The sequence below is a fragment of the Rissa tridactyla genome, chromosome 1, assembly GCF_028500815.1.
Source record: "Rissa tridactyla isolate bRisTri1 chromosome 1, bRisTri1.patW.cur.20221130, whole genome shotgun sequence".
Lineage (NCBI taxonomy): Eukaryota > Metazoa > Chordata > Aves > Charadriiformes > Laridae > Rissa > Rissa tridactyla.
Window position 1 is genome coordinate 135337254 of NC_071466.1, and position 26890 is coordinate 135364143.

Consider the following 26890-nt stretch of genomic DNA (forward strand, 5'->3'; position numbering starts at 1 on the left):
TATTGCTCAGCTGCTGGACCTGACCAAGTTGTTTACCATTTCCCTTCCGCAGCAGCACAGGAGGGAAGCCTGGCATGCCGAAGCCAGTCCCGTATGTGTCTGCAGAGCTCTTGGGAGGCCAGAAATCCAAGTTAGTCTGGAGTGACATTGAAAATGCCTGGGTGCTTCCCTCTGCTCTGGTATGGAGAGAGCATAGAGTGGCTCTCCAATAAAGCAAGGCCGTGTGGGGAAGCAGGAAAATGCATTATCAGAACTTGTTATTGGTGGGAGTGCTGTTGATTCCTTGAATTGTTCTTCAGTGGCTATTTTTATGTGAGGGCCAGGTGTGTGTGTGGGGGTGTGTGTGTATGCATGAGTTGTGCTTTGGGAATGTACAGAAAGACTTGGGGGGTAGGAGATGGGCATAAAATCAAATGCAGCTTTGATACAGAATTTACTAGTGCTGTTCTATACAAGACTTCATGCCCTGGTGACGACATCAGTTTTTGGAGGAAAAAAGATGCTTGTCCATCACATGTGTTTCAGACTCGTGCTTTTGACACTGATGTGCTTCAAGAAAAGAAGTCACTTGAGTTGCCAGCTGAAGTAGGGAGAGACATAGTAATTACAGATGAATTTCCCAACTTTTAATTCTTCCTGCTCCCTCTGCCTGCTGATACGAAAACTGGATTTGTGCAAAGTTGCCAATAGCATCTCCAACTATACCTTGCTTTTGTTTTTTACTTATTACATTTCTCAGCTGTGGCACGCACTTGCGCATAGGTAAGAAGGTACCCTGGATCTTTGCTAATTTGATGTAATGTTGTGCTTATTATCTGCTTAGAAAATACAACTAAGCCTGTCCTTTGATTAAGGATTTTGGGTTAAGTTCTCAGTTACTAAGAATTCATGGCAGCTGGAAATCCGTTTTCAACCCACTTTCCTTTATCCCATTTAGCTCACAAAGAACTGTCAGTTCTTGTCTGTGGTGTGGAGCTAAACACAGGAATCTGTCCCTTAACAGCATTAAACCAGACCGGCTTAATTAGTGTGGCTGTCCACTGTCTCATTCTGGGATGAGACATTTCATGGAACACTGCAGAGTTGCTTTTTCTTTCTGGAAAAATTAAGAAATGTAACCGGTACCTGAAGGAAATGTCCAGGTAAAGTGATTGCTGTAGGGAGCTTTCCCTCTGTAATTAACGGTGGAAAAGGGAAGGAAGAGCAGCAGCACTGCCTGGTGGAGGTAACTCGTGTCTCAGACGAGCATTTTGGGCCCTGCTGTGGCTAACTCTAGCTCTCTAAGGACAAATGAGTTATTCTCCTTGTGGCTAGCTTTCTCCTTCTGCCAGGTAAGTAGAGTAGTGCTGAGCTGCTTTATAAAATGCTCAAAGGGCCACGAGTAAAAGCTGTAATGTAGCATGATGATTTTGTCTGTTGTTGGCTGTTTTATTATTACACGCGAAGAAAAAGCGCGCTGTGAGTCGCCCCAGACGCAGACTAGCGAACAGTCGTGCCGTGCAGTACCATGGAGGAACGATCACACCGTTCTAATGCCTTCTGGTATTTCAGGAGTTGCACGTTTCCTGCATTTGTGTTTCTGTTTATTTTAGCCTCCAGCAGGGACCAAGCACATAGACAATTAAGTTCCGGATACGGCTCCGGTTTCGTTTTAAGAGTAGTCAGTACCGCGCGGCGCAACTTCCCCTTTCGCAGACCCTGCGCGTTTGGCGCTGCCCCGCATGGGAGGCTGCCGCTTCGGCGCAGGACGCTCCGAGCCTGGGGGTCAGTCCCCTCTCCCCGTAAATTTCATCGCGCCTCCTCTGAGAAGATCTTGGAAGAGCTGCTGGAGAATTACTGAAGGAGCAAATAGTAAGTTTGGGAAAAGGGACTCTTCTGGGTGCCTTTTTTTTTTTTTTTTTTTTTTAACGGTAAGACTTTCTGTGTCCACGTGGATTGTTCTCGCTAAGACAACATCTCTTCTGATGCTAGTGAGCAAAAATGGCTCTTGAAAGGTCTAGTACTAAACAAGGAAGTAAAAGTTGTAAACTGGGCGCACAATGCGTATTCTTTCTTTTTTTTCTTATTTATTTTTTAATTCTGGTTTTCTGAAGGCAGAAATATTACTATTAACATTGCCACTTGGTTTTTGTGCCCTCCTTTGTGTGATCTATTTAGACAACCGTTCCTCGGAAATGTGTTTGAGCTAATGCGGAGTAGGGTTTTTGTCTTTTCAAACAGGAAATAAAACAGCCGAAACAATTTGGTAACATCGGTAAGTGCCTTGTGGATGTTCTACAGCTAGTTCGTATGCCAGAGAACCCCGGTAGCTCATTAATGCTTTATGTCGTATATCAGGGATATGTGGGAAACCAGGCTGTGTGAAGACTCACAGAGGAAAAGTGAGCTGATCTGACCCACCTAGAGAATAAGTTCTTTTGTCGGTAGTTGTGGCACCGCAACGTTGTGCAATAGTCTACCTCTTGGCCTAAGAAAAATTCACTTGTTGGCTGCCTCAGCAGGTGGCACAGGAGAAATAAAACACCCCCTGACTTTAAAACAGACGAGCCTGTACGTCTATGATGTTCTCAGCGAATGGAGGACCAAATTATGCCATTTCATTTGAATAGTCAATAATTAAACCTCTATTCTATTTAAAAATGTCATCATGAAGTGCCTCTGCAATCAGTATTCAAGCAGTTGTCTGCTACAGCGATCTCTTCTCCGAGTACTGATAAATAACATGTGCGGGAGGGTGGAGGCTGGAAAAAGCAGCATGGCAGTCACAACTCCCAATGGCAAATTTGAACGATGAGCTGCAGAGGCTGGTTGCAGCAGACATGGAAGCCTGCGTGTGAGAAGAGTGTCTTCCACCCCTTCCTATTTCTCATTAAATAGCTAACCCCAAGAACGTGTCCAAACCCAGTCATCTTCCATTTCATGTTGTTTCTGCAGTGTGTTATTCTTTGAAAGACTTCTGTCTAGGACCAAGCCTCACAGAAATGCAGCTTGAGACACAAAGGCCTCCTCGCAAATGCTAATTATTAGTAACAAGCAACAAGTCTATTAAATGCTAAGGAACTGCAGTTCTCAGGCTCTGAAATGGCTGTAGGAAATCAACGTCAATAAATGTGAGGTGAAACACATGGGGGAAAAACAATACTGGCTCTACAGATAAATGATAGGCTCTGAGTGGTGTGTTGCTGTTTAGGAATAAGGTCTTGGGGATATAATACATAGTTCCATTAAAGTGTCAGCTTGGTTCTCAGCGGTGATCAAAAAAGCAAACAGCGTTAGGAATGAGGAGGAGAGGTGTAGAGAACACCACTGTGAAGGCTGCGGTGCACCTCTCTAAATCTGGGCAGATCTGGTGCCTAGTGCTTCAAAAAGCGCTGGTAGCGCCGGAGAGAGTTCAGAACAAGGCGACCGGGACAACCGAAGGTACTACGGAGTGGTTGCCCCATGAAGGATGACTAAGATGTAGGCTGTGCTTCCTCAGACTCGGAAAGAGGGTGTAGGATAGTAATACAGTAGTAGCATGGAGTAGTGACACAGTGATGTGAAGAATGAGAACCAGTTGGTCTTCTTTGCGCCGTGCGTAGTGGGGAGCTTCAGGGGAAGCTGGCAGGTGGCAGGTCGGAGCAAGCCACAGGAGGGGGGTCTTCACGCGAGGTAAAGCCACGCTCTTCAGCTCCTCTCTGCTGAATGGTGGGAGAGACGTGCGTTCAAGGGGTGGATGGGAAGTTCACGGGAAGTAAATGTGTTGACAGCTTCTAATTACCAGGATCCCAGTTTTGATTTAGGAAGGCTGAGCTACAGGCTGTTGAAGTGTTTTAGGGAAGTAGCTGTATGTGCTTGCTCTGTTTGTGTTTGTTTTTTTCCCCCCCCCCCCAAGCTTCTGCTTTTGGGTGCTGTGAGAGACTGGATCCCAGGCAAGCTAGTGTTACCCAGTATACCAATTCTGACACTCTGAGTAGGACACACAGGACTAAGGCCTTAAAGGATATTAACTTACGCTATTGCAAACTCTTAATTTCAGGCCTATTCTTAGAGGCTTCCAAATTTTAAAGGGCGGCTTCTGATATTTGGGTTCCTTGGCCAAACAGAGACCAAGGGTGCAGCAGGAAGTAAACACCATTTTGATATGTAAAGGTTCTTTTTAACTTCTCTTTCTTTACACACATTTAAATACATTTTCAGATTTATTTTTTTTTTAAAAAGCAATCCACCAGTCATGAAGTAGTAACTGAAATAAACCCTTCAGTTTGTTTGTTTTCTTCTTAGCACTAATTTTGATCTTTACATGCCTTTACTTATGTTCCTTTTCTCCCCATATTTTTTGCCAGTTTACCAAGAGTGAGAAAAGACAATGGATACAGACTTTTTAAATGTGTTTACACAGCCTGCTGCAGTTAATCAATTCCTAGCTGAGAATGTCATCGCTCAAGGTATGTATTTTATGAACCAGGACAGAAAAAGGGCCAAAGAATGACCAAGAGGAACCAAGCAGAAAATGTGCAGTACAAATGAATTGTGTATTGTTCAGCAGTGGTCCCATGGTGTTATCAGCAGTGAGTAAGCTCGGCGTGTATCATTCGGCTCCTGACTCTCTAGAGGCAGGTCACGAAGAAGCAACACAAATTCTAGCTGGTTCTTTCACTGAAATTTAAATTTTACACATAAGGATCTGACCAAGTTTGTTTTCCTCTCTGCAGAATTGTCCGTCTAGGTCTGACTGATTTGAATTACATTGAAGCATAATTTCCAACAGCAGTCTTAATAGTCTGATATGCCATTTTCTCGTAAGGAATCAGTTAAAATAAAAATGACAGTGTTTCTACATATAGCAGCTAGTGATATTGGGTAATATTAAACTGATGGCAGACTTTACAGCAAATTTGCATTAGTCATATCTGATAATTGTAATGGATCCTGTTTGCTTCCTTTCATAGGTGAAAAGAAGAAACTCATAAAACCAACCTCAAGGAATAATCCCAAATTGGAAGAACTAAAACTGGTACCAATTCTTTTACTATGTTGTTTAACCCTCAACTCAAGTTGTTTTGACCTGTTGTGTTAATGCTCGGCCCTGTAAATTACCCAGCTCCTTGGCCCCATCCACACTTTCTGGATGGGGACGAGCTCTGCTTTTGGCACTTGGGCTCCACGCAGGCAAAACAGAGCTTTTGCTTCAGCACAGTGCCAGGATGGCTGGGGCCGTACGAGACCAGCCTTCAGGTGCCTGCATCACCCATGAGTGGTCGCTGCTGTGTGTAAAGTGGAGTGTTGATTTAAAAACTGAGTTTCTTCTTATATGTTACCTCTCCTAACTTGGGACGCGTGGATGAGCCACACCAGGAGTACCCAGTTGCTCCTTCATTGTAATGATAGTGTAAGAAAGAGCAATGGCAGTCCACCTGGGACAGTGGACCGTGATCGAAAGCAAACCCACGTCGGCATTTGTTGTGGCTAAAGAGAGATGTTCAGATACATGCAAGTTTGCTGCCCTGATCCCATGATAACAAGTTCTAGGGTTGCTGTGCTGATTTCTAAGTCTTCTGTCTTGCCTTAGAATCATAGAATGGTTCGGGTTGGAAGGGACCTTAAAGATCATCTAGTTCCAACCCCCCTGCCATGGGCAAGGACACCTCCCACTAGACCAGGCTGTGCAAAGACCCATCCAGCCTGGCCTTGAACCTCCAGTCTTCTACCTCCAGCGGCGACTGGCTCAGCTGCGATGCAGACTGACAAGGATAGCATAGAGCAGAGGGAGAAGGGATGAAGGGTGTGCAAGTCACCAAGAATTCAGGGGAAAAGCTTTTGAGTTGTTGTATGGCGTATTTTGTGCTTGAGGTAACTGTGAAGGATGAATCCTATTTCATGGGAAAGTACTTTATTTCCAAGTAATTCTGAAAATCTCCCCTGTGCATTCAGTCACCGTGTTTCTCTAATGGCACAGCCCAGGGGAAGGCTAACATACTGACATTTGCTGGAAGAAAAGTGGCATGTCTCTTATGAGACCAGCACGTCTTGCATTATGGAGATACTAAAATTGCTATAAATATTATGAAAACCAGCTTAGGCTTTGTGCTGATACGTGTGTTGTATGGCATTCATAAATCCATAAATATGTGCATTTCTAGATCACGTTTTCTTAAATCTTCATGCACATTTGATCAAAAAGATTTAATTTTTGTGTCAGGCTTTCACAATGTTTTTATACAAAAGAGAAAATCTGAAAGGTGGTGCTGCAAAATGCAATTATGTTGTCTACAGAGACACTGAATTCATTCTTTCCAGACTGCCAAAAATGAAGAGCTTTCTTCAGTTTATGGAGATTTCTGTGAGCTTCAGCGCTTAAGCCATTTCCCATCAGAGACTCCTGAAACAATGTTCTTCACTGTCTAATTTCTTTTTCTTTGGATGATGAGGAGGTGGAAATTGGGTCCCAAGGGAGGCAGTCCTCTGGGTGCGCATTGGTGCCAGTGATTGCCTTCTTAATCTAAAGAGTTTGTGGCTCCTCCAGAGAAGAGGTTGGGATGGATACGTGTCCTCAGCGGTACTTTCTGCTTTTCCAGCTTCCATCTGGTTGTACCATTACGTTTGGGGTACCACTCTGTCCCTCACACATCTAAAGCATCGACAGGTCTTAACCTGCAAGCATTAGCTGAGGAGCACAGCTTTCTGGTCTAGAAAATTCTTGTTACTTCTTCGCCGAGGAAGTATTTTACAAACCTTTTGACAGCTTCTCAGTTCAGGCAAGTGCCAGCGCCAAGCATTTTTGTTTCTTGTGCGGTTTCGAGCATCTCGGAGACATTTATTTTTTTTTCTAACTGCTTTTTACATTTTTGCTAATATTGGCTAACTTACAGGGATCTGCTAGGAATGTTCTCCTCTGTTTACAGCGAGCGAGAAGGATATTGTCCACACAACAAACTCCAGACCCTCACTTGTAGCAATAATAGCAATACAAGCAACACCCGTCCCTCTTTTGAGAGGTTCTTGTTAACAGCCAGCTGGGGCTACTGCTCTTCAGTTCTGCTTCAGCAGGTCATCTTCCCTTTCTATCAACATAAGTGGATAAAACACAGGCTTGGGGAAGTCCTGGGGAGCTCCTTTGGTCTCCTGTGTAGGAGCACGGTGCTCAAGGAAGGGGCTGCAGGGCCAAGGGATGTAACTGGAAACGTGGTTCCTTTCCAGTTGTAGCCAGCCCTTGGCTTCCTGAGCAGCTTCCCCTTGCAAAGGCAGGAAGGATATTGGAACGGGTGATGGGAGGACTACCAGGTAAGACAGCAAAATAAACAAAATGCTTTTTTTTCACCCCAAAAAAAGGTATTTGGAGACAGATATAGTATGAAATTGCAGAAAGAAAAAGAAAACAAAAATAGGAGAGGAAGGGGAAGAGTGCTAGTAACATGGATGACTCCAAGAAGCAGCCAACAGGGTCAGTGAAGCCTCCTTGCTTTACAAACTTTTGTCTGATGGTGGAACTTGTGTGAATTCTGAGATGTCTAATGAAGTCCAGCGTTGGGAAGTATACTCTGCAGCCTTTTCCCTGGTAGCAGTGAGAATAGGGTCTGTCTCTCCACCTGTGTAACTATTCCTACAAAATTCATAGGAATATAAGTTGTGAGACGTCTATCTCACCTGAAAATTAGGGAGAACTAACTGATGCTTAACTTCCCTTTAAAAAAACAACTACAAAGCACAAAGGAAGTGGTCGTTGAAAGCAAACCAAGATGTGAGACAAGGGACGAAAGAGAAAGGTGAAACACAATATAGCGCTGAGTTCTATGATGTCTAAACAACAAGAACATAGTTGCCAGCTGCTTTGTTTTCCTCTGCAGTTATTGATTGACTGGATTAACAAAACTCTGAAAGAGGAACACATAGTAGTTAAAAGTCTGGAAGAAGATCTCTACGATGGGCTGGTACTTCATCATCTTTTGGGTAAGCTGCTGCTTTGAGTTTCGTTCGCAAGCACATCATAAAGGAACTTCCAGATCACAAAATAAACCTCAGGAATTGCAATAGCCGTGGTCTGCTGGAGCCTTGCTTCTTGCTAATGGAGAAAGCGCTGCACTGTGAACCATCTGTGATAATTGCAATTCTGAACAAATGCCTGATCATCCGCTATTGTTTTTTCTATAATTATTTTTCTTCCAAGAAAGTCTTTTTACCTGCTAGTTAACATAATAAAAAGGTTAACTTTGAAGTGTGAAATTACAGTGCCTCTGAGGGGAAGGAGGGCTTCACAAGCCAGAAGCGCAAAGGTGATTTGTGATGCTACCAGAAATACTGGATGGAATCAGCACTATAACTTATATGTTTTCCTGCTTTCAAAATAAAAATAAAAATAAAAAGTTCTAGTTCTAAGCACTGGGCTGGAACTGGAACTGATGAAAATCTAAGAGGTTCTCTACACTATGAGGTGCTTGTATAATGCTGTCATCTCTTGGAACAGCCTGTTGGTCTATTTCTATTTCTTCATCTCTCCTGGCCCTACTTAATTTTTCTTTTCCCTTTCCCTGTCTTTGGGGAAGTCTTTCAAATCATATCTCCTTTTCACCAAGGCTGAGGGTAGCAGTGTGAACAGGATTGGCTTATTTTCATAGGTAATTGCCTGAGCAATGAGCTGGGATTTCTTCTCTCTATGTGAGCTGATACTGCCTTTTTCCACTATTTAGAGGAAAGATTCGCTTGTTTGATTCCTGTAGCCTTCCACTAGGAAAAGAAGGAACATGGAGTGCTAGGGTTGGGGGACGATGCTGCAAGGAATGACTTGAGTCCTCTCCCTTTTGCAGAGTTTCACTGATTTTACTGAGGCTTTCGGAGAGCGCAGGAGTTTAACAAGGCATACGGGTGTGGGATGTGGGTCTGTGGAAGCTATTAAGTGGTGTAGAACATTTAAGACAAGACTTTGTGTGCTTTGCTTTCATTTCATGTTTCTGATTTTATTTTTCTTTTTCCTATGGTGGTGTTAACATACATCCTTCTTCCTATGTTCTCTCTGTCAAAGAAAACCTAGGATCTCTCAAGCTGGATGTTGACAAGATCGCATTGACAGAAAAGAAACAGCGACAGAAACTCTCTGTGATTCTGGAAGCTGTGGCAAAGTGTTTGCAACCGGAAGAAAGTCAGCTGAAATGGAGTGTGGAATGTAGGTGCAGAAGTGAAATTGGAGAAAATTACCCATCACGGGGCTTCCCCTGCTACAAGGCTGCTGTGAGGCAAAGGGGTGTCAGATCAGTGATTAAGCAACCTGGTTTCAGTTACTAGTTGAATCAGAAGTGAGACGGGAATATCTGACACTGACTGGGTCATGCAAGCTGCATCCTCTAAGTGTGTGGCTTGTGGACCACCTAACAGCCCTCCCTGCCCATGTGTATGACTCACAAAAAGGACTTCTAAGGTGTGGTATTGCTGAACTGTGATATGATATAAACCCCAATCTGATGTTCCACCTGTTTTATGGCCCTTCATGACTTTGGGATCCTCTGCGCAGGGAAGATTTATGATATTAGAGTGAGGTTTAATTGTTTTGCACACTAAACATTGTTTTCTTTCTTTACACGTAATAGCTATCTTGTCAAAGGACTTACTGAGTACACTGCATCTTCTGGTTGCAATAGCAAAGCGCTTTGAACCCAGCCTGGCCATGCCTCCAAATGTTCAAGTGGAAACAATCACCATTGAGGTAATTAGAGTTTCAATATTTGTTACAGTAGATCCTAGGGACCCTTCACAAGACTAATTTGCTTAGAATTAGGGAGAAGTGTGTGTGCAGCGGTGAAAGTTACTTGTATTTTCTGTGAACCGTGCCTTTTAATTTCTGAATTTGCTGGACTAGACTTTCATTTTGTTCTCAGTTCACACACTGTATCTTTAAAAGGGTAGAAACACTGTGCTGTTTTTTCTCCTTGATGAAAAAAAATAAATGGTTCCAACTGAAAACAGCTGTTGATCTCTGTAAAGAAGAAAAAGAAGAAATTCTCCTGTTACTATCTCTAAGTGTTTTAAAATACATTGTGACACTGACTTATTTCTTCAGGGGGAGTTTTTACTCCCCTTCCATTGGGGGTCACATTTTGGCATTTTTCTTTACAAGCTGAGTTCTACATGCCTTCTTCCTCTATTTTGTTTCTTAAAGTCAACTGTGGAACTTTAGCAGAACATCAAATATCCCACAATTTGGGATATAACTGCAAAAATTAGCACCACTGTGTTACAGTTTTAACAGAGGGTTTGCAATTCAGTGGTGTTGGGAGCCCAGCACACAGTCTGTGCAGTATGACCTAGTGCTCTTCTCTCCAATTTTGGAGGAACATAGCTAGAACTGAAACAAAGCATGCCCTTGAGCTACGCGTGTCTCTTTGGGAAGTTTAAAAGTGCCTTGGAGCAACAGATGCTTCTGGGGCTTGATTCTGCAAAGGTAGCCATTGTGGCCCCATCCCAGCTCTTCAGCAGAGGAGTGGTCTCTTTGGTATCTAATGGGAGTCCAAGTTGTGCATTGCTGCCCACAGTCCTGTCGTGTGGGTCTGATGAGTGACAACCCAGCCTCTGAGGAAAGCAGCCCTCCGTCTAGTGCCTTGTGGGGCTGCGAGTGCCTCAGCTGCACAGAAATTGGGAGGGATTATCTGTGAAACCGCAGCATCGGAAAGGGTTGTTCACCCTGAGAGAGATAGGGGTAGCAATGGAGATCACCATGTAGTGGGCCGATTTCCCGTAGGAGAAATCAGTGCCCCTGGTGGGAACAGTAATCATTAGGTCAAAAGTGAGGAAAGCTGATGAAGGCACAGCTCAGAAGAGGGGTCAGGGGCAGGAAGGGGGAAATGTTGAGGAAACCCAAAGGAGACCAGAAAAGGCCTGACCTTTCTGCAGTACGTGCCTGCAGGAAGGACCGGCCTTTTCCCCAGCGGGGCTGGGTGTGCTCCTCTTCAGAGTTGACCCAAAGGAGGTGACTCATTATGTAAACAGAGGGTGTTTTTCACTGCCTAAAAGGGGAGAGCAGCAAACACCAAAGACTTTTCTGTGATAAGAGATGTTTGCCACATGCCTGAATAAAGCAGCAGGCATTCCCACCCTCTCCTATCTCTTCAGACTGTCAGTTGAGTTGTTTTTTGATGTGTTGTGGAGTACTAAGATTTATATAGTGGAAAAAAGAAACAAGGACATAAGCAGAGATCCCAGGTTGCTTCAGAAATAGTAAGAATTGCCAACCTACCAAAGCTTAATCGTAAGATTCATCAATGGGTGGTAGGCCATGGCGTGAGGTCGTCATAAGGGGGAGTTGACCACCTCCAGTGCCGTAAAGCTGAAGAGTCCGTAATGCAATGAGGTGCGCAGGAAATCGCTGCCTGCCCAAAGCAGCTTGATGCATTCACCAGGTCTCCAGGCGAACATGCCAGCCTCTGGACTTCACCAGCTGAGGGACCAGGTGCTTCTCCTTCAGCTTCCTCTGGTGGGGAAGTAGATAATTTCTGGTTGAAGAGCAAGAGAGCAGAAGGGAGCAGCCACCTCTCAAAATGCCTGTACTAATTGTGCTGGACTTCTTGAATAAATACACTCTGGTAATCATTTAAGACGGCAAACAGTTCATGAATGCCTCTTTAATGCTTTCAGATTAATTTTTTTTGTGTGTAACAAGCCCAAAAATATTTATTGTCTTTTTAACAGAACACCTCCAGAGGATTAAAGACAGCAACTGCAGTGGAAAATATCACAGAAAACAAGTAAGAAGGGATATATCTGTCTTTTACACTGTCAATCAGAAAGGAAATATTGTGGGTGTTTTCCCCCTTAGAAAAAAAAGCTGGGCTCATGATGATGACAAAAAGTGTAAACCCAGCCATGCATATGCATGTGAGCTGTTTCTCTGTTTTATTTTTTGGGTGGTTTTTGTGTTTTTTTTTTTCTTTTCTCCCCCTTCTCCAGATTGGGTATTATGGTATAATATCCTCCCGCTTTATTCTTTATATAAAATTCTCTAAAATAATGTGTATGACTATTTCTGAGGCTTAGCGTTTGTCATTGCCATGGAATATAATAAAAAATATAATAGTAAAATCCAGTACTGTAAATTTACCTCAGACTGTAAGTTTACTGTAAATTTAGTCTCAGACTAAACTGGAAATTTTGTAAGGCCATAGTGGTTTCAACCCACTATTAATTTGTTGCTCTTGTGTTATTAAATAAAGAGAAAGGAGGCAGTTCTTCAGTTTCAGCTTGCTGAATTTCTGAGATGCTGTCATTATTAAAGGAGTTAAGTATCAGGATGCCATTTTTAAACTGAGAAAATATGGACATCATCTCAAGCACTAGAAACAGATTTTCCTACTATCGTCTTTTATACGCTAGAACATCTTCAAATCCTGATATCATGAGCAGCTTCTTAGAAAAGGATATTATGGATTGTGGTTATAAAACCCATGTTCATTATTCTGTGGGCCAGTTAAAATCTCATATACTTCCAGGAGCCTATGCAGATATACACTGTACTTAAAAACGTCTGTTGGAAAGTTACTCTGACATAAAGTTAATGGCACTTTGTACTGTATCTCCTGCTTTACGAGACAGCTGATGGCGCAGATAAGCTTTTCTTATGAATAAGATCAGTTCTGTTGAATGCTTTTTCTAATTCTTTTTTCTTATCGCACTTTTAGAGTGAATTCAGAAGCGCAGTCAAGTAAGTACTGGCCTTGCCAAGTTCAGTGTTTCTCTATTATGTGCTGTTATACACCATTTTCTGATCCATTTTTACCTCCTGATGCCAGTACGCTCCCGCTAGAGTTAATGGAGATTAATGAGTTTCCCCTCGTGTTTTTCTCCAAATGCCTTCTGTTAATGTGTGTTCGTATCAACACAATATAGTTTGGAAATTGGGTGGTGACTTTGCCCGTGGACTACAGGCAACAAATGGGAGGTGAGACAAGAAATAATACAATGGGTTGATATTTGGGTTCTCTCCCCCAGCAGAGAAGACCTGGCTGAGGGATGGACAAAGTCTGTCTTGGATTTACGCATTGACCTCATTCACTGTTGGAACTATTTACGAGCATAACGGCTTGAGAATCGGGCTTCTTGTTGCTGCCAGTTTCAATGTAGTTTCCTTTCCGCAGTTTGCAAATGAGATTTTGAAATCCACTCGGTTATGGACAGCAGCTCAGTAAAACCAATGTCCCCCGAGAATTTACCCTTAGGGCTTTTGAGGGCTGTGAAACACTTGAGGTTGAAAAATGTCCACATGCTCAGAGCCTGCAAAGGGTCCGGGCACCGCTCGGGCTTCAGTGGGAGATGCTTTTCCTTGCCGCAAAGGAGGACGTTGCATCCCCAGTGAATCAACACAACCATTTTAATTCTCTGCTGTCCCCTTTATGTTCGTGTTTTCATCCTTTGCAGAGGTGCAAACTGTATCATTTAATACATATTTAGCACTTATTGCTCTGAGCGGCCTCTAGCGTGGGCTGAAATTGTGGGGAAAAAAAAACCCCATACAACTTGTAATTAGGTATTTCTTACAGTGGGCTGATTCTGCTGGAAAGAGAAATCTGCGATACTCTCTTCAAAATGCGCTCTCTCTCTCTCTCTGATGCAGCTTGCTTAGCAAAGAGAGGAGTCCCAAAGCGTGGCTCCAGAAGAGGGCTCTCTCGTTTGCGAGACTGCTGCAGGTTTCAAACTGTTGCTGGGTGATTCGTTTGATGGATTCACCCCTTCCCCGACATTGCTCCTGCAGCGACCCCCTCAACAGGGAGAATGGAAAAGCCCGAGGAAACCCTTTCTCAGTGGAGGCTTCTCTGTGGCTGGCTTTTGGGAGGAACCTTCCTCGAGCAAAGCTGCCTTTGCTTTCCTGCACCGTGGAAACTGGTGCTCCATTTAGTTATGCTGCCGGGGTGCCCTTGATTTTCAGTTGCGTTCCAAATGATTGTTCGGGCTTGAACCAGAGCAGTCTTTGGGCTGGGTTACCATGAAGAGATGTAGCCTGCTCCTGCTGAACCTGGGCAGAAAATGGAGGTGGGGGTGGGCGTTCACAGGGACTTTGATGAATCTCATTTCCATGGAAATCTTTAAACTCGTCTTAATTCTCGGGCACAGTGCTGCTGGCACCGGCTCGGTACCTGCCTTTAAAACTGGATGGCAGCAGTGGTCATTTTTGAGGTGTGTGAATTTTCAGAGAAAGAGCAGTGTCTCCAAACCCAGTATCTAGTTTGTGGTTTTTTGAAGGAAGGGGGGGCTGTTTTTCTGCAAATTCGATGTAACTGACGTTTCTCTTGGGGGAGAGCACTAAAATGTACGGCTCTTCTTCTCTGCTTATAGTATTTTATCCCAGAGGTTCAGGGTTAAACCAACGTAACTGAAAAGAGATAAACTGTAGAGATGGGAAACTTAGCCGTTGCTCAGGCTGGTGGCAGCACAAATCTTGAGAACGTCTGCAGGCAAAAATTACAGAGCTGAATGAAGTAAATTGTTTTCTCCGATATAGTCAGAGGGCTGAAGGGAAGCCTGTCACCCTGTCCTCTGATAAATACAAAAGCAGGATTTTTTTCCGCATCTCCCTACGGCTCTCTTTCTCCTTGGCTTATGACATGTGAACACCTTTCTCCTCCTGGAGCCACTTTAAACCTCTGATCTGACAGTTATTGCAAATAATACCAATTAATGTTGTTTTGATGCAGAAGATGATGCCTTTGATGAATTATTTAGCCGTGCTCCAGATAAACTGGATGCTGTGAAAAAGGTAATTTACCTTTTTAATAGATGTCAAAATTTATAAGGTAAAACATAATTAATGACTTCACTAAGAAAAGTTATCTTGTCTTCCACCCTCTCCTCCCCTTCTGTTTTCTTTAGGTATTTTTGCAATTTGTCAACCAGCATGTCGGAAAATTGGGATTAAGCGTGAAAGACCTCGAATCTCAGGTAGCCTGCTCTAAGCTGCATGTTAACCATGTTTTGTCAGCCATTTGAGTGTTTCCTCTCTCCATTAGGATTCCTCCTTTTTGTTGTAGTAATTTGAAACTTGGCAACATAACAGTTTTTTCCAGCTTCAGCTTAAGATATCAGGCTTCAGTTTCTGAAGTTTCTGAAGTTTCTGAAGTTTCTGAAACTAATAAGTAATGAAAAAATATAGCTTTGTGTTGAATGCTGTCCTTGTAATGCTACAGGGAGTAACTTTCCGAGTCTGCCCAACTCCTATGGATGCTCTTTCTGTAGGGATGGAAATTAAGGTTTTTTGACAATTAAACTGACAGCCAAGTTGATTGCTGGTGCTTAGTGATTTTTTTTTTTAACCCTGGATTTTCTTCACGGTAGGAAGGCCTGATTTTCATTACATTTCAAAGTCCCATCCTCTGAACGTCGAGCTTCTTTAAAGTCCGTGAAATTGCAAGTGAGGTGCTCGTTAGGCACCTTGGGATCTCCTCCCTGGGCGACGGTGATGAGGGGCACAACTGCACCTCCCTGTCCTCTGCTCCCGCTGCCTCTGGGGAGGGCGGACGGCGGTTCGCTAGGAGCATCCTTCCCGCGCCTCTCCAGGGAGCGAGCAAGTGAGCGAGCGATGGGAAACAAGCATCCCTCGTGGCTGTTTTCTTTCCCTGCTTCTGCAAACACACCCACAATAGCTGCGGGAGAAATCAACCCACAAGTCTTGCTTTGCTCCAGGCATTCAAAACCTCAGTGCAGTGGCGGTCCCTGTGATTTATGCCGTGCGAATGAAAAGCGGCGCTGTGTTCTGGTGCTTTTCTGGGTTTTCCTGGTGGGCAACTGCGAGAAAGGAAGTTTTGCAAGTGTTTTGTCGTAAATCTCAGGCACTAGGCACAATTTTCTTTTATTCATACTTACGCCATTGTCACTTGTGGTCGTCTGAAGTCTCTTCGCGTCTGGAATAGTTTGTTTTAATAGCTGTCCTTTTACAAGGTCGTATTTTTACTCATACGAACTTGGGAGCCTTCTGTAACTAAATGCGAAGTTCACTGTAGAAGAGGTTGAGGGAGCTGAGTCATTAGGCCGTCTGCTTGCCAGAGTACCATTTAAATTCCTTTATCGCTAGAATGGCATTTATCGGAGTACTTTTACTAAAAGCCAACATAATAAATACTATTCAGATCATTCTTCATCCAGTTTGCAGATGGAGTTATCTTACTTCTGTTAATTGGACAACTGGAGGGTTACTTTCTGAATTTAAGGGATTTCTTCCTGACTCCAGCCAGCACCACGGAGATGGTAGGTTGTTATTTAATTACTTAGAGCTTGAGGCTTCAAACATCTTGTGTATTTAATGCTTCCATATGTCAATGAAGAGCGCTGCCTCTTGCTTTGCTGCTGCTGCCGCCTGTGAAGTCACGTGCAGGCAGTGTCTGCAGGTTGGTGGTTGGGGACAGTACAAATGCAGGCACTTGGTTCTGCACAAATACCTTGGAACAGCTTGGTGTCTTCTTCAAAATTAATTGTTATGTCATGGGAGGCAAAGTATTGTTAGTTGCATTTGGTAGGCAGATACGTACTTCTGAAGTGTTCGAGTGAAATACAGAGGCTCTGCGTGGCGGGGAATTGATATGCTATCTATCTCCTCCAAGTCTGTCCTGCAAACAGCGTTTTTAAGTGGATGACACCTCATGCAGAGCAGAACTGGATCCCTATAGGTTTCCTTACGTCGTCCTAAAAATATACCTTAATCAAGACATGACCAGAACATTTTGGAGGCCCCTTCTGTGCTTAGGAAGCTCTTGAGAATTTATATCTTTTCCTTTCCCGAGGCAGGAGCTGTAACCTACCCAGCCAGACTGCCTTGACTCCTCTTTCAACCTCTAGCAGGCAGATTGCGTCAGTGTTTTAAAAGATGAAGGTGGCATCAGCCAGAAAGTACTGCGTGCTGGGCTGCCGCTGTAAATCCAGATCCACAGATCTAGGATGTTGAAATAATTCGGGATATTTGAGATATTATCAAATTGTCTGCGGTGTGGGTAAAGATTTTTCATTTGGGTCATTGTATAGTTCTGAAAATCATGAAACCGTAGCTGTTTTTCCTGGGTTGTATTCAGTTAGATCTCCAAAGGTGAAATGTGTCCGATCCTTTTTGCTCAAGAGCTGCCTGAGAAGGGGATCTCTCCTCTGGCGTGGTTTGCGTTCCAGCTTCTCTGCACAGACAAGGCTTTCGTCCGATTCCTGACCTCACCACAGTTGATCTCCCTGGGCAGTATTTATTTGTAATGAAAATCTCAGAGGTCCTGTATTAATTAATAAATACTCCAGTGGAGCTTTTCATCAAAACATTTAAAAGCACAATTGTCGGAGACCTAGGTTCAGATTTTGTCAAAGACTCATCGCTATCAGTTGACGGCTGTTAAAAGTATTAGGAAAATTCAGATTTTTTTTTTCTAAGATGATTCTGAACCTGAAAATATATTTTGAAGGGTTGAATCAAATAAAATCAAAGCATTTTCCTTGCAGTTGTTTTTCTTCCCTTTCTCCTCCACTCAGTTTTCAAAATTGTGTGCTCCGGTCCATTGAGTTGGAAATAATTTTTTTTAATATTTCCAGTAACTTTATTCTGAGGAAGTAAATAAAAATAATATATATTTTTATTTAAAATTTCATAGATGAGCTTTTTATTTTTTGGATCAGCCCTATTCAAGGCTCACAGATCACTTTGAAAAAATGAGATACCCCTACATTTTAGGTACAAATCAGAGCTCAGACTTTCTAGTCCTTACCCTACACATGCTGGTCACTAGCCTCAGAGAAGAATATAATGGGGTTGGGTACTGGTTCAGTACAATTCTCTACATCTTAGTAATTTCGTTTTACCAAAGTTACTTCCAAGTACCAGACTTATTGTTGAGCCATTTGCCAAAGTGGTATTTACCATTTGTTTCTCCTCTGATGTTCATTACCAGATGAAAAGTGGGATGACAATATAACTAAAAATACTGAGCGACCACAGTTCAACAGTTATTTGAACATAAAATACGTCTTTCAATTCCCCGGTGCCTTCTAACTCCCTGTCATTTTAGATGTTAATTGGTACAGTACAGTATGAAAATATAACCTTTGCTGAGACTTAAAACACGTCATTTGTGTTATAAAAATGGTGACAACTGCACACCCCGTTATGATCGCTGTGGTGCCTCGCATTTCATTCAAGTGGAAAGCTTGAGGTTCAAAGCTGATACAATAGCAAGGAGGGGAAATTGGGGTGGAAGCAGTGGTAGTGAGGAGGAAATAGAAACAAGAAATGGGCAGGGCAGGAGCCCGTGTTAGAGGGACAGGAGGGATGAGGAAAGCAGGAGCACAAATTCAGGAGGTGACCCACCTATAGCTGCAAGAAGACAACACTGTGCGTGGGTAGGCTTGTTGCTGGTTTTCTGGGTCTTTATTACCAAAAAATGAGGTTTACAAGTAACTGTAAAGAAAACCTAGCTCTGGGCACTCATGAATATGGAAAGGTGTGTGTTCTGAGACAAAGAATATAATCACAAAATAGGCTGAAATTAGGGGTGAGCTTTGTGCGGCCAGGAGATGAAGAAGAAGATAAAGGAGGGCCCTTGTGCTTATCACGACTGTGGGATCTCAGCACTTTTGCCAAAACAAGCCCAGAGATGAAATACCCCAGATGTCCTGACCTCTGTCCAGTTGTAAATCCTAGCGAATTGTCCAGCTCTTTTGAATCTGGAAGCGCAGCCAGATGAAATGACTTATTTTTTCTAGGTTGCCTTTCTTTGGTATTTATCAATATTTCTGGCTGAAGATTTATTTTAAAATCTGCATGTTATCATTCCTTGCAAATCTCATACGTGTTACAGAGAGGGAAATGTGCCCCTTTTACCTATGCTGGTTCGTTAAGAAAACGTTCGATTTATTCATTCTGATCAGAAAATTGCATAGATTTGTATAAGCTTAAGCTCTGCTGGCTGCTGACTGTGAGAGGAAGAAAAAGAAGCCCGAAGCGTCAGCGTCAGTTACTTGTAAATCAGAGAACCAGGTAAAACATAAACCTATTGCTTCACTTCAGAGCATGCAGGTTTTTCTTGGCTTATGCACGGGGCACCCCTGTGCTTATTGTCAGCGCGGGAGCACCCGTGATGTGCCTCCTGAAGGACAAATTGCTCAGTAGCCTAAGGAATGTACGAAGAGACAATTTAAAGTTTGTTCAGGTCTTGTTGCTTCATTAGAGGAAGGGAGCGTGCTAAGTACAAGCCAGGTAAACAACTGCCCTGAAGCTGTAAGAAGCTAATAACGGGATGGTATATTACTTTAAAAAAATCATTCGTGGCCGCTGCCTATGTGTGTGATACTGCTTTTATGTGGGGAAGGGAAAGAAAAACAACTGAGGAAAAATAATAAAAAAAACCCCCAACCAAAACATCCAGCCTGCGTTCATAGATGTATGCTTAACTTCTCATGACTAATGTTAAGGATATTATCGCTACTGTTATTGTGTGTAGACATTTTTATATGTTAAAGCATAAACTTCTAGCTCAAAAATATAGCTGATTGGAAGATTTCCAGTCTTCGTAATCCTGAGTGAAATACAGAGAACTTTTTCCTTATGTATTTTTTGTTTGTTCCAAATGTGCTAAGTGTATGGGCATTGTTAAAAAGATAGAAATAAATTCCATGCATCTATTAGATCCAGTCACGAATCTAGCCTGTTTTCCCTGTGGAAACATCCATTAACAGAAGACTTTCACATGTAAGGTCTATTTTTAAATAAATGTATTCTTCTGCCCACCTCATGGAATAAGTTTTGTTGGAGATGGATTTTATATCTGATTTTATATGATAATCGGTAGAAATTCTGAAGAGCACTCCATCAAAACCGAGGAGATGAATACGAGTACATATTTATGAATGAGAATCTTCAGCTAATAGAGGAATGCTTTTTAAAACCTCCTGGCCACTGCACTGTTGGGTAGAAAATATTTTCTCTTATATTGATCTCTCTCTCTCTCTCTCATGAGCAGCTTCACAACGTTAACCTTGCATTGGACTTGCTGACAGATGGAGGTCTTCTGAATTTTTCTGTGAACTCTGAAGGTGAGTCATGACATGCAAACTTGTCTGGAATAGAATTGCTAATATCCTGGCTTAGCAAAAGTTAGGGTAATTGAAGAAAGTAGGTTCTGCAGTGTGACACTGACACATTTCATTATATGGCTGCCCCATAGCTCCTCAGTCTGAATAACAATAAAGCGGAGAATTGCTTTGAACCAGTTTATTTCTATACTAAAAATGCTGGATTGTTAGAAGTTTAGTAACTTTACACTAAACTTAAACTGTCTAATAGGTCAGTATTTGTTAAAGATTTAAACCAGTGGCAGCTCCTAGGGAAATTACAGCAGCTGAACTAGAGGGAAAGCTATTTTCCTATCTCATAAAAAGTTTTAGTGCGTTACAAACAAGCCTGTTTCGTGTGAGGAGATACCTTGCAGAATATGTCCTGAAAATCAGAAACACTGACCACTCTATTCAAACCCAGCTCTTCTGGATTCTGTCTCCTGAAAACGCAATTCACAGGTTTTAAGTTGTTGTTCTGTCTAGTTCAGACCTGGGAGCTGAATCTTCATCTCCTACTTCCAAGTGAGTGCTTTCACTGCTGAATCGATGTACACGAGTTCCTCTCTCGTGCCCTACAGCAAAAAAAAAATCCACTTTCCTTTGGATGAGTCCAATTTTCCAATTAAAAAAAATGCTCCACAGAAAAAATTTTGACCATCTTCTGGTGGGATAAGGAATGTGGCTACATTAATGGATGGTGCTGGGGCTGCTTAGCCTGACCTCTTGCAGGGCATGTAGCCTCACCCCGTCGTTCTTCCATCAAGCTCAAAAGCTTGTTGTTGAATAAGGAAATGAAGTCTTTATTAAAAATAGAAAGCATTATCTCTTCTCCTATTAGTTATTCGTAAGCAAGAGGATGCATGTGTTCATGGAGGAGGAAAGATAGAATTTAGGACTTTCTTTGGTTTTTCTTTTTTTTTTTTTGCTTTTTCCACTAATGCTTTGGTGATGTTGGCAGTTTGCGTGATGGGCTTTTTGCCATATTGTGCAGAGCTAGGAGTTTGGAAAGCTATTTATGTTACCTTTGAAAAAGAGTAATCTGCGTGAGCTCAAGTCTCCATGCTGAGATTCACCTTTTGTATGAAAGGAGTTAACCCCATGCTTTCTTTCCTTGCCTCTGGCTATTCTGCACTGCCTCAAATACAGAGTTGATCAGTATAAGAAATACTGGTGCCAACATCTGCAAATCCTTTAGCTTCACTGAGAAAATCCTCAGCTAGTGATTGAATTTAATATGATTTAAGGGTACTTATTACAGCTAGACTATTTAGGCTGTTCAAGGATCTCATTTACTAGTGTTTCATTGTTAGTCTTTCTCCTGGTGACTTTACGGCACTGCAAGAAGGCAAGTAAGCCCCCTAAATCAGTACTGTCTTCGGTTGCAGTTATTAAATACAAGAGCAGTTTGTTTAGCCAAGAACACAGATGCTGAAAACTAAAAGAGAAAAAAAAAAAAAAGAAAACAGCCAACAGCAGCAAAATATGAGTGACATATTACAACCAAAAAAATAAAGTGTCAGGTAATTCCCCAAATGATTCCTACTGAAGAATAATCATAAAAACCTAAAGCTGCAAAATCCTATTAAATTATCTCTTCTGTTCTCTGCTAGTGAAGAATTATTTCTTACTATGCATTATTTATCCTGTTTTCCAGCAAGATACTGCAGTGAAGGTCCCTTTTCCATAAGTTCATTTAATAAATAAATAATTTTCTAGCTCTGTAGTTGCTGTTTCACTTCTTGCTACAATTAGATTGTCTAAGTTCACGTTATAATTGGGGAAAGGTGGAAGATTGTCTCTGGCAGTTGCAGTCTATTTCTATTCCAGGGATTGCTAATACTTCCCATCTGTTTTTGTTGTTTCTGGTTTGTGTATCCACAGATATCGTGAATGGAGATATGAAGGCTACAATGCGGATTCTGTATTGTTTGTATTCCAAATACAAGACCAAAGAAACATGAAGAGCAAGGCCAAGAGCTTAGGCTTTTTTTTTTTTTTTTTTTGCTTTTTTTTTGCTTTTTTTTCTTTTCTCTGCCATATCATGGTCTGATTTTTGGATTCCCAGCTCTGTTTTGACACTGTTTATGTACATGCCCTTGTGTTTGACACCTGGTGTATTAACACTGTGTATCCAAGTATGTATTCATGCAAGGTTTCACATATACAGCCTGAGTAACTCTAAGCACGTGTGTGTGTGTCCAGGGTCAATGTACTGGCTAATTCTGTGTCTGTAGCTCTTGCTCCAGCCCTGTCTCTTGTTTTTTCTGAGCCCCCCGTAGCGCTGCGAAGAAGTGCAATATGTGTTTTTTCTAGACTCTGCCTTCTTTGCTTCTGGAGGTGAATTTGGAAGCTGGTTTTGCAGCCTCCCTACTTTCCTGCTTCTGAGTCACTCTGGAACCTAGAGAGACCCACCGCGGCATCCCTGGGAAGACTGCAGACAAGCTTGAAGCTGAAGTTCAAAGCTTTCTTTAGACAGGTGGCCAGCTGTTGTCAGGAAAGAGGATATGGATTAGACACCAAATGAATAGGTGGCAGAACTGAAATCTGAATTTATCCAGTGTTTTGTAGAAGTTTCACAATTTGCCTGCTTGAAAAGGGACTCGGAACAACACGGTGCCCTGAGGCTGTGCAGTAACAGAGGGGCCTCCTGCACAGCTGTAGGAAGATGCCCTGATTTCCTTGCTAACTTAATGCCAAACTGTGGCCGGCTCCCGCCTGTGGCAGCCCTAACATAATCTCTGACTAGCCGGAATGCCGATTCCTGTGTCAAGCACGTTGTAGGAGTGACTAACACGACTGTGGTTTCTCTCCGGTAAGAGGCGGATAGATGCTGGCTTCCTCTGCAGCTGGTAGAAGTAGAGGCCATCATGGGCAGGAGTAGCGAAACTTTCGGCTTCTGCCACTTCTGACAGGATACCCGTGCTGCGGGGACTCTCAAACTCCTCTGAGACTCTCGTAGCTGAATTTTTCCAGCGACCGTCCCCAAGAGTCCCAGCAGCTCCCCCTGGATGCAGCGAGCCTAGCCGCAATTTATGTTAGCTGTCACCCTTGGTCTTACTCAAGGGTTTTAAATCAGAACTTCTTCAAAAACCTCCACCTACTCCCTTGACCTTGAAATTATGTCATATTTGTGTTGCATAAAGCTTGAGATCTAATTAAAAAAAAGTTTTTGTATTATTTTGTCTTCCATCTAAACTGATTTAATTTCCTGTCGTCAGTGACTCTGACATTTGATCTCTGATCTGATGCTTCATCTGTGTGTTAAGGGGAAACCAAAGCTCGCCTGGTATGAGTGCTGACATTTACAGATGAGAATTTGTTGTGTCTAGTTCTGGATCACGCAGCCTGAGAAAGATCTTTAGATAGCAATGCTGATAAGTCTTCCAGCCCTGCCTTTGAAAATGGTAATACTGCACAGCTGCTGGAGGAGAGAATTCTGCAAACTGCCCCGAGCCTAATCCTTTTTGCACCAATAATTACCTTGTTTTTATGTTTTTACAGAGAAAAGTCCGATGTGTGGTGCCAATGAGCCACAAGAAGATCAGCTTGCTTCCCTAGCAAATGTTAGTGGTGTGTGCTGTTTTCAACGATTTAAGTAAAGAACGCTTGTTTTTTCTTGTGCAAGTCTCCATAGGTATCTTGCTTTATTCCTTAATGGGCTTCAAGCAATCGACTGGGAGACCTGAGAAGTTGGTTCTTGCTTCAGAGATCCCTGCTGCCCTGCCTGTAACATGGCAAGCGGATTGTAGAATAAATGGCTGTTGAGCAGATAAAACCGGGATATGGCTTGCGGAGAGCTGGGGCGAGGGGGCAGGAGGGCGTTTGGTGGTGACACAGAAGCAGCGTGGCCTTTTCCACCTAGGAAGCCAACCCAAAACTCTTCCCCCCTGCCGGTGACCAGAAGTCATTTCCAGTGCGTGACTTTAGGCATAACCTAGAGGCTGTGAAAAAGCCGGTGGTGGGGGGGTTAGCCGGTGCTGCCCTGGTCAGATGGTTGTCGCTGCTCAAGGAAACAGTTGGATTTTGATCTGCGTGTTCTGAGTTTTGTGGTCCACTCCTTCGGCGTAAGTAAGTCCAGGGCTTGTACTTCTGCAGACTCCTGGCAGGGGAAGTCTAGTTCTTGATGTGTACTAGAAGAAAGGGTCATATTCCCTTCCCAACACCAGCTTGCCTAAACCTGGTAATGAACAAGTCATTCTTGAAAACATACAGGGGAAAAAATGATAGCTAATGCACTCGAATCGAAAATATAGTGAGACTAAGTTTTGTTTTAATGTTTTAATGTTTTTTATGTTGTGAGCCAATTTATTACATGCTTGATGTCTCTGAATGCTTTGATAAAGAGCCTGTGTTTGATTCCTAAAACATGCTACAGAATTTTACCAATCCATCATACAGACACCCACTCCATAAACTGGTGTAGTATATACAAGTGCACTATTTACATTTGAGATGTAGTCACAGACTTGGCATAGTTTTCATAGAAAATATAACGTGACAGCTAAAAAGAATATTCCAACAGCGTGAAACGGGGGGAAAAGGAAATACATATTATTGTTCTCAGATGTTACTTTTGCCTTACACCAAGATAACCTCTTTCCCCTTTCTTTTATAAGTTAATGAAAAACGAAACCGCTTACTGTTTTAGCCAGCAAATTAACTATGATATTTTGAATAAGCTCTCTGTGCGAGTCTGTTCATTGCCACATAATTAGTTTTGTAATTTTCATGTTTAAATCCTAGATAAGTAAGCTGTTTGTGTTGGAAAAGCGTGGCGGACTATCAAGATGTTAGGTTTTGGGTTTTTTTTCTTGTGCTCCATGGCCAGGTACGCAAGTTTAAGTGTGATGACTGTTCAGTTTTCCAGCGGAGTCACTGCCTGACTGTGTCACACTCTGTCTTCGAGGAAGAACATGCAGTCTGTTTAACTTTTAAATAACCTGTAGCTGGTCCAAGAATTTCAGAGCTGGAGAAGAGCCCTACAGGAGCTTCTGTTATTATCCTTGTCTCAAAGATAAGTGGCACGGTGGCATTGCAGCAAGGCAGCGGCCGGGATGTGGAACAGATCTGAAGTGTTTCTAACTCCTGCTTGCTGACATTTTTCTGTTGGTCCTGTCTTTCCAAAATACACAGCCTCCTAACTAGAAAGGTGTCTTTCCAGAGGTGAAGTGGCAAGGGTCTGTGGAGAGAAGTGCAGGTGGAAGGGGCAGAGTTACCATGATGACTTCAAGGGAAGCAGCGGATGCACAGAAGTTTTCGTTAACGGGATCACGGGACCGAGCCAGGTCCTGGCTGTAAAGCCTCGGAAAGCAAACTGGAGATCTGTCCTTGCTGTCAAAACCCCTTCTCCTTCCTGGGAGGAAGATTACATTGCCGTTTTTTCATGCCACCATTTGGCTAGAGCCCTCTCACCGGGACCTGGCTGGTGTGGCTCTGTGGGAGCTGGGCAGTGAAACTCCAGAGGGAGAATGCTGGCAGCCCCCAAGCGTGCTTGATGTGTAGGAACAGCACCTGTACTCCTTTGAGGTGGAGCCTATTCTTAGTGTCTGTCTTTCTTTCTCACTTTCTCTCTTTCTCTCTCTTTCTCTCTCTTTCTCTCTCTTTCTCTCTCTTTCTCTCTCTTTCTCTCTCTTTCTCTCTCTTTCTCTCTCTTTCTCTCTCTCTCTTTCTCTCTCTCTTTCTTTTTCCCTTCTCTTATTCTTTTCCTGTGGTTTTCTATTGCGTTGCTTCTTGCAGGGACACAACCCCGCCATCACTTCCAAAAGTCTCTTTGGCAATTAGGCTTTCAAACATGAAAGCAGCTAATTGAAATTCTGCCTCTCCATGAGCTGGAAGGGCATGTGTGTGTTTGTGTCTGGGGGGGTGGATCTTGCTGTTCTTTCTCTTACAGGCTTCTGAAATTTCCCCAAAGAATAGAAAAGCCTTTGTCACTTTTTACACAAGTGATTTTTTTTTCCTAGTCAATTAATATTATAATATAAAATAGATGAAATTGTTATTTTGGAGGAAACAAAATAGTGTGTGTGAGCCCTTCTACTTGCTGTGGAGATGGATGCATATCCTGCGCTACTCAAATGTTTCTAGGGTGGTTACAAGGTGAATAGGACACAAGGAGCAAGATGTGGAGAAATGAGTTTTGAGGCTAGAGATAATCTAATCAAGAGAACAGTACTGTGGACTGGAACAGCCCTGTCGTCCCATCTTCTCTATCAGCCACTTGTACTTTCTAAAACTTTAAAATGAAAAAAAACCAACACAACAAACCACCTTTATTTCTTTGGCGGTTTGATTTAAGCAAAGTGCACCGGGGTACCTTTGCTATTGACTTTTCCCCTTAGCACTTCCAGCTGTCTAAGCCTTTCCCCCCCCATGTCATTCCATTACAGCTGGAGTCCCCTAAGCCATTCTGCTCCAGCCACTGGCTAGAATTAAATTTTCTAGGGACTTTATCCAATGATGACTTTCTCAGGCTGTACTTAATGAATTTCACATACCTCGGCAGGAAGCCAATAAAATAACATGGAACAACAGAGAAATGTTAGAGGAGAAGGGAGGAACATAGTCAAAACTGGGTGAATTTTATCTGTAGAACAGTGGCTGGCTGCTTGGATGAGAACTATCTAAATTTAGGTCCTAATATCTTGCTATCATGAAATGCTAGTTCAGGTGCTTCATGCTGTCCCCTTCACCTGTATTCCAGGTGCCCATCAGGCTTTATCTCCTATAAGAGCTGCAGTCTGCGCTGGGCTCATCTTCATGCTGTAGGGAACACGTGCTCCACAGCAGTTGGGTGGTTTAGTTTCTTTTGGGAAATGGAGCCCAACTGTGGAGTTGTGCCCATGATGGTACATGGAAAGTT

General features: G+C 42.8%; 1 protein-coding gene across 1 annotated transcript; it reads left to right on the forward strand.

The window, feature by feature from the left end:
* The first annotated feature begins 1633 nt into the window (after positions 1–1633).
* PARVG (parvin gamma) lies at positions 1634–23208 on the forward strand. Its single transcript, XM_054181461.1, has 13 exons — positions 1634–1851; positions 4326–4427; positions 4932–4996; positions 7827–7929; positions 8999–9139; positions 9561–9676; positions 11656–11711; positions 12642–12664; positions 14652–14713; positions 14827–14895; positions 16096–16197; positions 19938–20010; positions 21913–23208. The coding sequence occupies exons 2-13, from the start codon at positions 4349–4351 to the stop codon at positions 21990–21992; spliced, it is 969 nt and encodes a 322-aa protein (XP_054037436.1). The 5' UTR covers positions 1634–1851; positions 4326–4348; the 3' UTR covers positions 21993–23208.
* The last annotated feature ends 3682 nt before the right edge of the window (positions 23209–26890 follow it).